This window comes from Psittacula echo (assembly GCF_963264785.1).
Source record: "Psittacula echo genome assembly, chromosome: 11".
NCBI lineage: Eukaryota > Metazoa > Chordata > Aves > Psittaciformes > Psittacidae > Psittacula > Psittacula echo.
In genome coordinates this window covers 7,201,982-7,215,212 of record NC_137746.1, presented here as the reverse complement: position 1 = coordinate 7,215,212, position 13,231 = coordinate 7,201,982, and the positions used below count along the sequence as shown (strand labels likewise).

Below are 13,231 nucleotides of genomic sequence, written 5' to 3'. Positions count from 1 at the left end.
GCTGCGATATAAAGAGAGATTTAAAAAGTCACTGGGGATTTATCTTACAAGGGGAAAAGGGGGATTTGACTGTGGCTCCCTCTGATGCTCAGTGAACAGCTGGGCTCTGAGACTCCCCTGCCAGTAACTGTCCAAACAAGCTACAGGATGCTGTAAGACATCACAAGGGTGCAAAGCAAAGGACCAGCCCTATGTGAGGGCAGAGGGAAATGCTGGTCAAAACCAAGGGCTGAGATGACACCGCTTAGGGAAAACACCCCCAGACTCCTTTATTAAAAGGCCTAAAAGACTCTTGCTGCCTTTCAAAGATGAGCAGTGGCCATGTGCCAGAGTGTGAGCTCATAATGCTCTGCTGTCTCCCAAACGTCAAAGAGCTGCTTTAGTTTTATGGCACAAAGTCCTGCTGAAAACACACAGCTAAGGAAAAAAGTGAGTAAAAGTGGGGAAAGAATAGGGAAGATTTTTAAATGGCTGAACAAATATTTTCAGGACTCCTAAATAAGCATAATTTTCAAGAATTAAAATAAGGCTCAAAGAAATGGTCATCTTGGAAGAAAGACCAAGCTGAAAACCAGAACCTCTCTAACAGCCCCTCCAAGGGAAAATGAGATCCCATAACCTCGCTTATAACAGAATTTTCTCCTCAAAGCCAACTATACCCAAGTTTGCAATGCTTCTAACACCCTAAAATACACCGTGTTTAACGTAAAAGCCAGAGGGTTGGCTTTGCAAATGTCATTGTTATATTGGGTTAAATGTATTCAATGTAATTCAGCTGAAACTGTTCCTGCCTCCCAGTCACAGACGCAGATTTTGACTGGTTACCATAAGAAGGATGGTAAATCCTCACATATTGCCACTGTACGGACACACAGGGCTGTAAGGCAGACAGCCCAGCTGGGTTCACACTTCCACAATGATCCTCATGGTTGGAGAATGCACCATTTTCAGTGCTGCCACATTCAAGTTTATTACTATATCAACATAGTGCCTTGCACGTAACATTGTGCTTTAGAGATGATGACTGATGCTGAGGTATTCTTCAATTGGAGACAACAGTTGCTCTAAAATACAGTCATTTAAACAGATGTAGTCTTAAAGATGAGTAAAAACAGGCTGTCAGTCAATATGCAAATAACTGAATGCTAAAACATGACTTTTATATGAAATACAAGCACAGCCACTGACTTCCACCAAGCTAAGCCATAGGATAATCCCAAAGCACTTCTGAACCACTTGTGTGGTGCGTACATTCTCCTCTCTGCACACAGCTAACCCAGGTATGTGGCAGGATGTTTCTTTTCAATAACATTCAGCAATTAAGTCACAGCCTTCCAGCACACAGGAAGTTTACAATGTCTTGAATAATTTAGTATATTTGATTGCTGCAAGGATGAGAAGTAAAAACCCTGCCATGCTTTACGTTAAAGGGAGGGCTGAAAAATACATGTCTGTTTGCTCCAGATAAATACAAATCCAACAATTAGTGTAAGTTTTAGAGGTATCAGTGCTCCCTAGGCAGTTATGCCTTTTGGTGACTTGACAAAGGAACTATGGCACTGGGGCATGCAGGATGCTCATGCAGCCCATCTTACTAGGTCTACTATTCCAATACGTTTGGATTCCCTCACTCTTATTTTCTTACCTATAAAAAGCATCTTGACTTTAATCACTGCCTCCCATAACATCCTTATGGACAAAGTGATGAAATCTGAGCTAGATGAACAGTCAGTGAGGCAGACGGAAAAGTGAGCTCTAAGGGTTGTAATCAGAAGCACCAAGCTGAGCTGGAGGCCTGGACCGTTACTGTGCACCCCAGGGGCCAATATCAGGGCTAATACCACAGCACATCTTCATTCAAGACCTGGATGACACGACTGAGCGCACCCTCAGCAGGTCCGCAGATGATACAAGCCTGGAGGCATGGCTGATATGCCACTCACAGGGACTTAGACAGCAAGAGAAATTGGCCAGAAGGAGCTCATTAAATTCTACAAAGGGAAATAGATATTCCTGTGCCTGGGGATGAGCAACCCCATGCACCCGTATTGACTGGTGCATGGAGCATTGCAGAAAAGGACCTGGATGTCCTTGGGCACAATTGGAAATACAGGAAATACTGCTTAAACATTTCCCTTTGTTTAAGCTAAGTCACTAGCAGTGACTGAACAGGTTCCCCAGATGCATTATGGGGTCTCCATCCTTAGGGAGTTTCAAGACTTGAGTGAATAAAATGGAGAAATCTGCTGTAGCTGAGCAGAGGGGTTAGGGTGGATGATCCCTGGACATCCTTTCCAACCTCAGGTATTTGTGATTCTGTACATGTGCCAGTCCAGCCTCCACCTGAAAGAGATCTCTTCTCCAAAACAGACACGAGAGAGGGGAGTTTGACTTTTGCCTCTCACCCAGCAGCAGTATATATTTGATGTTCCACTGATGTACAGAGCTACCAATTAAGTATCAGGTGAAAAGCAAAGAACATTTAGACAAGCACCCTGCAAAGAGAAAGCATGCCATCCTCTGCCCTCTGTTCCTTCAGCTTAAGGCTGTTCACTTATCTAGCAAGAGACAGAGGACAGCATGTTTATTCATGCAAACACAAAGATAGCTTATACAACAAAGGTGTCCATAGACTACAAGAACTAGATGGAGACCAACAATCTATTTCATACAAGACAGAGATTAGAGAAGGACAGCTCAGTTTCTCACAGCTGGATTCAGACTGTAGGTCTATGGACTGATGCAGACCCTGAAGAATCAGGAACTGCTTTGTCTGTTGCCTGCTATCAATAATAGAATGCCTTTAGAGCTGGTACAGGAACCTGCAGTGTTACAAACTGACCTGTGTTTCAACTTCTCTTCCCCTCCTCCTATTTCTGTGATATAATAGAACCCACTTACCACTCTGCTGCATGGTAATTAAATAACCAAAAAGCAAACAAATTTCTCATCTGACAGTCCCCAGCAGAAAACCGATACACATGAAAAACACATTTCAGTTTACTTAAAGCCATTCTGGTAACAGCAAGCTCAGAGGGATATAATTAGTACTCTGCAAGCCAGCATTATGAAAAGGCTTAATTTAACTGAGATAGGAACTAAAGAATAGCTATAGAAATGAAAAGTGATGCCACAAATCCACACAGGACTGCCATAGCTAAGCATCTTTTATGATCAGGAATTCTAACATCGTACTTCACATGTACTGCATTCTGAATTCTTCCTATCCAGACGGGTAGGTGCTATTCTGGACCACCCTGAAACAGCTCAAGTTAATCCCTGGAGGTCAGCCTGTGGGTCTTCAGCAGTTCCCAGTGGCATACAGGAAGAGGCAGGCAATGCCGGGCAGGCTCATTCTTGCTGTCCAGCAACAGTCTGCTGAATTCGTGCCTCCTTCTTCAATACAACCTATATTCTTCTGCACATTAAATCCCTGCAGTTGCTTTCAAATGCTTATGGCCAGGAGAATAAAGTTCTTCTATCACAGACATTCCAACTAAGTTAGTGGGGAAAAAAGCATAAGCTATTATAGCAGTCTTCATAGGAATGCTATGTTGGTAATACCGACTATCAGAGAAAGTAGAAAACAGTCCCACAATATTTACTCTGTTGGGACCAATGGCACACGCTGGAAAGCAGCTTCTTTTAAGGAACTTTTAATCCAACCTAAGAAGGGAATCCCCATAAAGAAAGAACCAAGTGTCAGCAAACACAATTGCTGGAGGTGACATGGTCTGCACCTCAAAGCAAACTGGATGCCTCCACTGTACTGCATCACCCTGACCCCACCGACAAGCAGCCATTCCCAGAGCACTGTGGCCTGTGTGGAATCCAACCCTAAATTTGTTTGAAGGCTGGATTTTGATCATTTGCATCCTACTACAGGCATGCAAAACAAAACTCCAGAGGGCAAGTTGTTCCAGCACAATGTGATTTTTCGAATACAAAGCAATTCCAAAACACAGCTCGCAAAGCTTTTGCTGCCGGCTGTTAAGATTTGCTGTCAGCAGGACAGCCTTTTCTGGTTGAAAAATGTTTATTGCTAAAGGTCACACTACTGTTTCTCTCAAACAAATTAAGAAATAAATGGCTGTTGACACTTCCAGATGATGATTCATCTGTCCGAGAGCTGCAATAATGCAAAGCAACCCAGCTGCCTCTCAGGTATGCTGCAGACCACATACATCTATCTTCACTCTCCTATCACTTTGTTAGCCAACTCCTCTACCTTGTCATCCCACCCGAAATTCCTTACTCTCAAGCTTAAAAACAGATGAAAATCATATGAAAGTAACATCTGTCAAAAACACACCAGTGCATGCAGCAGCCAGGTTTCCATACTTACTCTTATTAGCAAAGTCCTCTTTATGTGAAGCAAAGATTCTCCACGTATGAGATGCACAGCTGAAAGAGGCTGATGGATTGGCTCTAACATCTCCACCTACAGAGACCAGTGCAGAACAAGAGCACAACCCTAACAAAACCTCGAGGGCAGCTCAGCAAAGCCCAGTACATTTAACTGCAGCACAGGTCAGTACGCAAGAAATGCTAGCAAGAGGAATGCAGTCTCCTTGCCAGGAAAAGCCAGGTTCTTGAAGAGTTATTAAAGTGGCCTTTAAGACAGAGGTTTAGACAACCCTCAAGTGAAAGGCCATCATGAGATACAGCAGAGTGTATCTGGTACTTTATCTTGTCAGGGTAACCTCTCGATAGAAGAATTAATAGCAGATTTTTATTGAGCGATTATCCTTTTCATCTTTTGCTCTTCACTGGAGTTTATGATGACTATTTACTGGTGTCTTTGGGGAAGAAGCTGACATTTACTGTTCATACTAGGCCTCTCTGATCTCAAATGTGGCCTCTACTATGTCTAGGTCTAACAGTGATTCCATAATTTTAGAAGATAGATGCTGTACGAGATCTGTGGGTCTAGCATTTGAAACAGAAGCACAGCATTGCACCTTGCAATGTGTCCTCATTCTTGTTGCTGCTCACCAGTTCTGTGGCACAGCAGTGATGATCATCAGCTTGGACACAGCATTTTTATCCCTTACCCAAATTAATCACGCGAAACAACCACAGCCATCCAAATCCAAGAACGTGCCCTTTTCAAACACATAACATGCAAAGTAAAAGTTTTCCTGGAGTCTCTGCTCCTTCATGCAGCTCAGTTTGATGAATTATCAATTCTCAGCTATTGGACTGAAGTGTTAGATTTTGTGGTTTTATTTTTTAATTAATACAATGGATAAATTAAACCCAGGAATTTGTAACCAGCAGCCTTTCAATTCAAGAGCATGTGTTTAGAACCTAACAGCCTCCTGAATCATAGAATCAACCAGGTTGGAAAAGACCTTTAAGATCATCAAGTCCAACCATTACCCCATGACTGCCAAGACCACCACTAAAAGACTAAGGACCTATTTAAACCTAAGGAGGGATATGGAAGCCAACCGCAGGGTGGTTAAGGAAGAACACTGACTACTGTTAAAGGAGCAGCAGCCAGCAGGAAACGCTACAGTGCAAATATAGAACTGACAGTGAAGGAAAAGTGTTCATCCTAACCAGTAATTGTCCCAACAAGCAGAGATCAACTGAGCTAGCAGGAAAAACACTTGTTTAAACCAAAAAGTTCTATTAGCACTCTCTTTGCCTGTGTGTCATTCTCTTTGCTTAATAATTTAGCTCACTGTCCAACACCGGTAGTCTTTTATAACCATCTATAAATAGATGCTGCACACAAATTAACCTCAGCTACTTCCTGATGAAAGATGGATGACTGACGGAAAAGAGCTTGCATCTTATCAGAGGCAGGTGGAACAGAGCAAAAGCGAGCTGGATGAACAGCACGTGTACAGACTGACGAGGAGAAGGGGTGGGGAGCAGGAGTGCTCTCTTTTGCCTGGTCAGAAGAGTACCTTTAGAGAACAGGAAAATAGATCCACAGGAAACCAGATTTCATTACTCCCACTTCTCTCAAAAGAAACCTGCTTGTACAATTCAACTGTGATTACAGCATGAGCTTGTCTAGTTTGCTTCTAGACTGAATAGCAATAAAGAAACCTTGTTAGGAGGGTGTTTGGGTTTGGTTTTTTTCCCCCTCCCCAGCTTAGTCTGAAAATCCTCTAAAGAAATACTTATTTCGTATAACACTGATTTCTGCAAACCGGCATGCCTTGCTTGCAAACTAATTAGAGATGTACTTTAGAACAAATACTATAGCTGTTGCGTGGTGCTTATTTGGAAGTCAGTATAGGTCAGAACACTGAATACTCACAAGCTTGTTTTCAAGCCCATTTTAGGAGCTTCCTACATGCCAGATTTTTGGAGGTGTATCCTTTAGCATTTATGTAGAGAGCTCTTTCCCCCAGTTGAGTAATGTCAGTGGCACGACTCTTGAACTCTGCAGCTCATAAAGCTAAACAGTCTTACTAATTTTAAAGGAGAAACTAGAGTTGCTGGATTCAATCATAATCCCTTAAAGTCACTGCACCCTCCTCGGCACAGGAGATCACTAGCTACTTCAGAGGACTTCCCATGTGATCTTTCTAGCTATGCAGTGTCTACATGATTGAGGCATTCATTCCTCCTTCACTTGATTGCCTTTTTCACCATAGCAAGGGCACAAACTACAAGACAATGTCTGGCTTAATTATATCACATAGCATTTAAATGTCTGAGAAAAAAAAAACCCTTGACTTTCTGCTACAGAACAAGTAAATTCAGCAACTACATCTACACACTGCTGCTGCAGTTACAAGTGGTTGTTTCATTTGTGGTGATGTGTTATGACACTGACTACACGTCTTTGCACATAGCACTTAAACCCAATCCAAAGTGACTACTGGCAATGCAGTACGAAATAAAGAGTGTAGTTGCAAGCAAGTCAGCAAGTGAGAGCAGTCAAAGCTTTGGATGTTGCAGATTTACTTTTCAGGAGCACAAAATTCAGGAGAAAAGCCAAATCATACGCAGTCAAGGTGGAAGCCTTTTATTATCAAGGCTTCTTTTACCATTTTCTGTGTCTAGAAAAATAATGCAGAATGTGAGGAGTGAGCTGTTCCTCACTTTGTATTTTATTCCAAGCTTCAAATGTTTAATCCTGGGGTTAAGTGTTAAGGGCTATACAGGCCCTTAGCAGAATATTAAAAGCAGCTTCCCTGTTCATTCACATTGTCCAAAATGCAGGATAGCCTATGCCATCAGCAGCTAAATCAGCATAAACTGAATATGGAGCCTGAGTTTTACCTGAGCTGTGCTGTTGGCAAGTAAAAAGCTTAAGTTATTACACACATATTTGCAGGGGAATTGATTTCTTAGGTAGGTAAGCATGGTGAAGTTACGTACAAATGGTCATACCTCTGTCGCTGAAGTCATCCACCAGCACTATCTCTGCTATCAGCTCAGGCGGGGAGCGGTTTAGGACACTGTGCACTGTCCGGAGGAGGGAAGACCATCCTTCATTGTGGAATGGTATTATCACACTGGTGTTCGGGAGCTTCTCCAGGTACAGCTTATTCTTGCAACTGGACATAAACAGAGGGAGTCAAAAGGCAGTGCCAAAAACCACCAACACTTCCATATGAATTACCATCAAGTAACTTGGTGCATCCTTTACTCCCCAGATTGATGCAAAGTATTTGAAAAAAAAAAAAACCCACCAACTTTCAAGCCAGTAGTGCCCTGATCTAATCTACCAGGAAAGAAAATACAGAATTCCATATGGAGCGAGGACTGTTAATGGCCAGTGACACTTAGCAATACAGAAAGTTACACTGATCTATTAGGTGCTGAAGCTGCTTTTAAAAGAGGCTCCAGTTATAGCTTAAGATAGAGAAGTCTCTAAAATATTTGTTTCATTGTCCTTATGCCTCAAAGATCACTAGGAAGAGGAATTTCTACAAAGTTGTTTCAGAAGCTGAATGTATCCCATGAAGGCATTATCAGTACATTGGTTTAGCTCATTTATTCCCATCATTTTGGGAAGCAAAATCCTCTTATTACATAAGTAACTGTCATCCAATTTTAATAGTCTTTTTTAAACAAAATCTGCAGGAAGTAAGACTTTGTGTGACAGCACCTTCCCTGAACAGTCCCAGAGTTCAAGACATTGTTCACAATACACTGAAGAGATAGGATAATCGCACACTAAGAACTGCTCAATACAGGAACCCACCTCACTCAGTAATAGATCTACCTCCAACCTCTACCCAAGTCTTCCTTTGTCATGAGGGACAATTATTTAGTTCAATTTTCCTAAGCAATCAATCTTGCCTTCCCATTTTTCAGCATGTCTTGTCTGACACGTGGGATCAGTTCTACAGACAGAAGTGGAGAAGGCAGACTTTGGACACAAAGCAAAGTAGAACTTAGATAAAGCTGGAGAGTTGTCTGCAGAGAGTCCATCTGAAACCCTTGAATTTGGGGGTATTTCCCCACAGCATTAATCTTAATTTTGAAATAACGTTCCCTTGCTTTATGGGGGTGTTTTCAAGGCAGCTTCATGAAGAAAGCTCAAACTGCATCAGGAAGTGCAGTGTTTATTTTCCCTGCATGTGCGGCCCTAAGTGGAGTTTGAACCCTGTTAAACAGGTAACATCTAAGGCCATAGAGCAAACATACTGCTCCCCTGCCCTGTTCCAACACTGGACCTCTTGCATTAGCACTGTAGCAGCACTGATTTGCAGGCTTTCTCATGCCGGGCGCTCAGTGAGGCTTTCACTATGTGCACAGCAGTAGTGAAATCACAGCATAGCACAGCGTGCACACAGTGATTCCCTCCCTGCTCCGTGGAAGGGCAGATGGGAAGGAAAGCAGTGCAGCTTTTCCCAGGTACTTTTCCCAGGGAATGGGGAAGGATGCACCTATGTTATACAAATAAATCTGTGCTTACAGGAAGTTACTCTGGTGTCTGTGTGAAAGGACAGTAGCTTATTCTGTGTCTAATGAATTGCTTTGGGGTGCTGCCAACCTCTCGCAGACTATGGCTGCAATGCACAGATGCAAGATGCAAAACGAAGCTGCATGGACTGCTTTCATCCAGCCCTTGGCATTGCAATCTTAGCCTTTTTTCCAAGAGAGCTACTACCTATAGTTCTGTTCCAATATGAAACAAGAGCCCTCAAGTATCTTCTAACTCTTCTTGAACTGGAATTCTCATTTTCTGACTAACTTTAACAACTGGGAAACTTCAGTTATTAAGTTTATCCATTAAGCATGAAGAGAAATTGTTTCCCACCAGCTACCACATCTACAATTGCTTTACAAGACCTGCAAAATTAGTATTTAATATTAAAAAACCCAGAAGCACTTCAAGAAAATGTTAGCAGACATTAACTGTTGAAACAAATATCGTATGTGTGCACCAGGTAGATCCAGTACATGCCCTCCCCCAGGCTTGATTCCCATGATTAGCAGAAAGCAGAGGTGACACTATTTGGTGTATAAAGGGTCCACATATATGATGAGAGCAAACACACTGGCTTCATTTTTGTTCTCCCCCATCCATGTCAGCTGTTGGGGAGAATCCCAACTGTGGTCCCAAAGCATAGGACAGGACAGATGCCGCAGTTTCCCCCACATCACCTTCTCCTTATACACCCTGCTGTCTGCAGGCACATCTCCAAAAGAGAAAGTGTATTATCTCCTACCATACATAAAAGTCTAGGTAAAGCAAGTGCTCTAAAACACAGCTCTCTTCTTTCTCAAATGCTCCTTATGGACTTTGTCTCAGCCTAACTTCATTATAAACTGCCCTCATCAACCTCCCAAATAACACAAACCACACCATTTCAAGTATATCTTATTTAATGGGCCTGGGGAATGCACAACAGACCTTTTCAGTCATGAATTCCTTTACTGCAAATCTCCATTACACGTAGCCCTACTCCCTGCCCAGCTAATCCCAGCATCCGTTGTACACATGCTGTTTATCCTCTCCTTGAGACTTCCACAATTATAACTCACTACACTGGGGGAAAGAATGTGTCAAGCAACAAGCAAACCAGCTGCAGCAGCATCATTAATCACAGCTTAAGTCTTTGGTGCCCCAGACACTTCACTTATTAATTTTAACTGGGGACTGCAGTCAGAAGTTTCATGTTTTAAAAGAATTTAAATAGCAGAATTAGCAATGAGGAGTCAGCAACTTTGGGAAACAATGGGGAATATGTGTGAGGCAATATATTACATCCTCAGATGAGGAAATACTGGCATCGTCTGATGTTTAAATTCTCAGAGCCCATGGCAGCTCCTATAAATGGAGGCCAGGTATAAGTTAGGTTAGCAAACTCAAACTGTATTTCCTAGGGCTTGAGTATGGGCTGATCAACAAGAATCTTCAGCTACCTGATTTATCTCTATGTTTGAATATTTCAGCTGCATGCCTAAAATATTTATGGAGCTCTACTCACTACTCTGGTTTATGAGTATATATTGAGAAAGGGTGTCAAGCCAGTGTATTTGATTAGTTTGCTGTGACAGCTGAAGAGGTAATCTCTCAAATGTGCAGTTAATAAATTATAAAACCTGACTTCTGGAAATTATATCTCATGAATAAAGAAGATGTTGAATTCAGATTCACTAAACTGCGATAAAAGGGGCTTCACACAAAACAAGCCTCCATTCAAATGTCTAACAATGCTTTCAGATTAACAACTGCACAAACAGTATTTAAAAGCCTCTCAGCTTTGTATGAACAAGGGTTAAGTCCCAACTGAAGCACTTCTGATAATGAAAAGCCCTCTCTGGCCTGCACAAAATCCCGTTTGACACCATGCAAATGGATAACGTCCCAAAATAGACGAACTCAAAAGGTAGCATTCAACTGGAACCAGTTTTTACTTGTAAACCCTGATGAGGTTTTTACAAGGAAGATGTCTAAGAAACTGACCCACAAATCAGAAGGATTTCTGATAAAACTCTTCACACATAATTGAGTACTCAAATCTTGAGCCTCCTTTATTTCCCATTGCAACTACTATACACTGCCCTTTATTAAGGAGACAGCAGGACCCAGCTGTGAAAGGACTGTATTTGATGAACAAAGGTACAAGAGTCCACCATAAAAAAAGAGCGCACTTCTGCAGGTATGGCAATTTAGGGCTTGTAAACTTTCATTCATAGACATGTACTCACTTTGGATGTCTGATGTCTGGAAGGGAACGATTCAGAGAAATTTTATCACTCACAAAGATATTAAAGCCATTTTCCCTGTATGCCTGGTCCACTTGCTCTGCATCAGTCATTGGGTAAGGTTTTCCCTGTTCTCCATTTCCTATAGACAGAAAGGAAACAGGCATCGTTACTACTAATTGGTGCTTAACTGGCCAGAAATTAATCCATATATCAGAAGAAAAGCAGTCATAGCCCTTTGAGAATTCCTCAATTAGTTTTGAGCTCTGTGTCACACTTAGCACTGGGGCAACCGTGCCAACCTAACCATTTTGTTTGATAAGCAGTTTTGCTACAAACCACTCAGCTGTGCAAATCATGGAAGCTAAAATTCTTCCCTCTAACATCAGAAACAGATGAAGGGGCTATGGCAACACTGTGGAGGATCTATAGAATGCTTTTTGCTTCGCTGCAGAAAGAATGCATATGGTTTAGATACCTCATCACTATTGCTTTCTTCGGCACAGATGGATATGTATATTTAACAACCTGAGCTTCTGCACAGGGGAGGTAAAGCCCTTGCAGACACACCAGTGTAATGCTGTGACATTCAAAATAGGTCTTTTATGCAATGTGAGACAAAACCCAGAAATACAGAATAAAACTTGCATAAGTTATAATTTAGAACATTTTTCTTACCCCTCTTCTTCCTTTCTGCATCTCCCATACTTGGGAAAGGTGCGGACACACATTTTTTGGTAGGTTTTTAAAAAATTATGTTGCACCTATCCTAAAAATACCAAAATGTTACCAAGATATTTTCACCTCAAAATGGTTATTGTGGAGTTTGGTGAAAAGGCTTTAACTGGGATTAACACACAATAGCTGTTGCATCATGTCAAGAACATCTTGACCCTGAGGTTGAATATGCTGTTCTGCACTCAACCTACCAAATAAAACCAAACTAATTAACAGTGTGTATTAAAACATTCTTATAGGAGTCTTACCTACACGCTCAGAGTCCCTCCTTATAGCTTCTTTGTTATGCCAGTCCTTTTTCCTTTGTCCATCACCAAAGTAAAGGTCTTTCTTTTGCCTCACGTATGATACCTTTTAAACAAAAGATTGGATGTATTAAATACACAACATGTGAAACCTTTCCTTAACAGCCTCGCCTTCCTGTAAGAGGAGATTAAACATCTTCCTTAGGGTAAAACCATCACAAAGAAGTAGTTTTTAACCTGAAAGGAGTGAGGAAGGAAGCAAGTTTTGCTTGCCTTAGAACAGTACTTTATCTATAGCTGTCAAGTGATGCTTTTTTCAGGGCAGCATCATGTATGCAGACCAGTATTCTTAATCAGGGAATCTATTAAAACCTCCCATTTTCATTTTGGAAACATCCAATACATCTTACATCCTATTTAATTAACAAAAAAGCTGTAATGGGAGACCTACTGCTGGAATCATTATTAATGAGCACACTCCTATACCTGAATAAAATCAAAATAAGATTTAGAAGGTCGTTTATTAAGACTCTTGCTGCTCAACTTAAAAGCAAATTCTACACACGGCATGAGCCTCTGCTGAACACCATTAAAGCTACTCTTTTCATGATGTTGTTCCTGGAATTCAAAGGCAATGGGTGCTTTGGAAACACGTTAGCAAATGAAAGATGGAGTAAATTCAGGATCAAAGAGAACAGTGTGGAACGAAATCCATGACACATTTCAAATACAGACATCCCCAAAATCCAAGGGCATATATATATATACACACAGACATATATATAGTGTATCTATGTAGGTTTTAGAGTCAAGAAGTGAACACCTTCTCCAAAAATGAGTTTTCAATTATGTTGTAATATGCTGGCAGAGTACAAACAGAAGTCATTTGTAGTATCATTACTGCAGATGTAGCTACACAAAGAACGCTGAGGTTTTCCCCTTTTAATTCCTTGTGACCTGCAGAGAGAACTCCACAGGCTAGAACTTCCTAGAAAGAAAAAGCAGCTTTCTTCCTTGGAGGGCAAGAAGTTTAGTCTCATTAATGGGTCAATCAAACCAAACCACCACCAAAAAGCAACGGTTGGCATAGTAACCTTTGCAGGGCTATCAGGCAT

The 13,231-nt window shown here is 41.5% G+C and overlaps 1 protein-coding gene across 1 annotated transcript in view; it reads right to left on the bottom strand.

The window, feature by feature from the left end:
• The window catches only part of GALNT10 (polypeptide N-acetylgalactosaminyltransferase 10), a gene marked incomplete at both ends in the record, with an annotated part of 77,858 nt that overhangs the window by 26,774 nt on the left and 37,853 nt on the right, over positions 1–13,231 (bottom strand). The window contains 3 exons of the mRNA XM_080627371.1: positions 7,360–7,526; positions 11,137–11,275; positions 12,120–12,210. Coding sequence (XP_080483497.1) covers positions 7,360–7,526; positions 11,137–11,275; positions 12,120–12,210 — 397 coding nt within the window. The remainder of the gene's footprint in view (positions 1–7,359; positions 7,527–11,136; positions 11,276–12,119; positions 12,211–13,231) is intronic.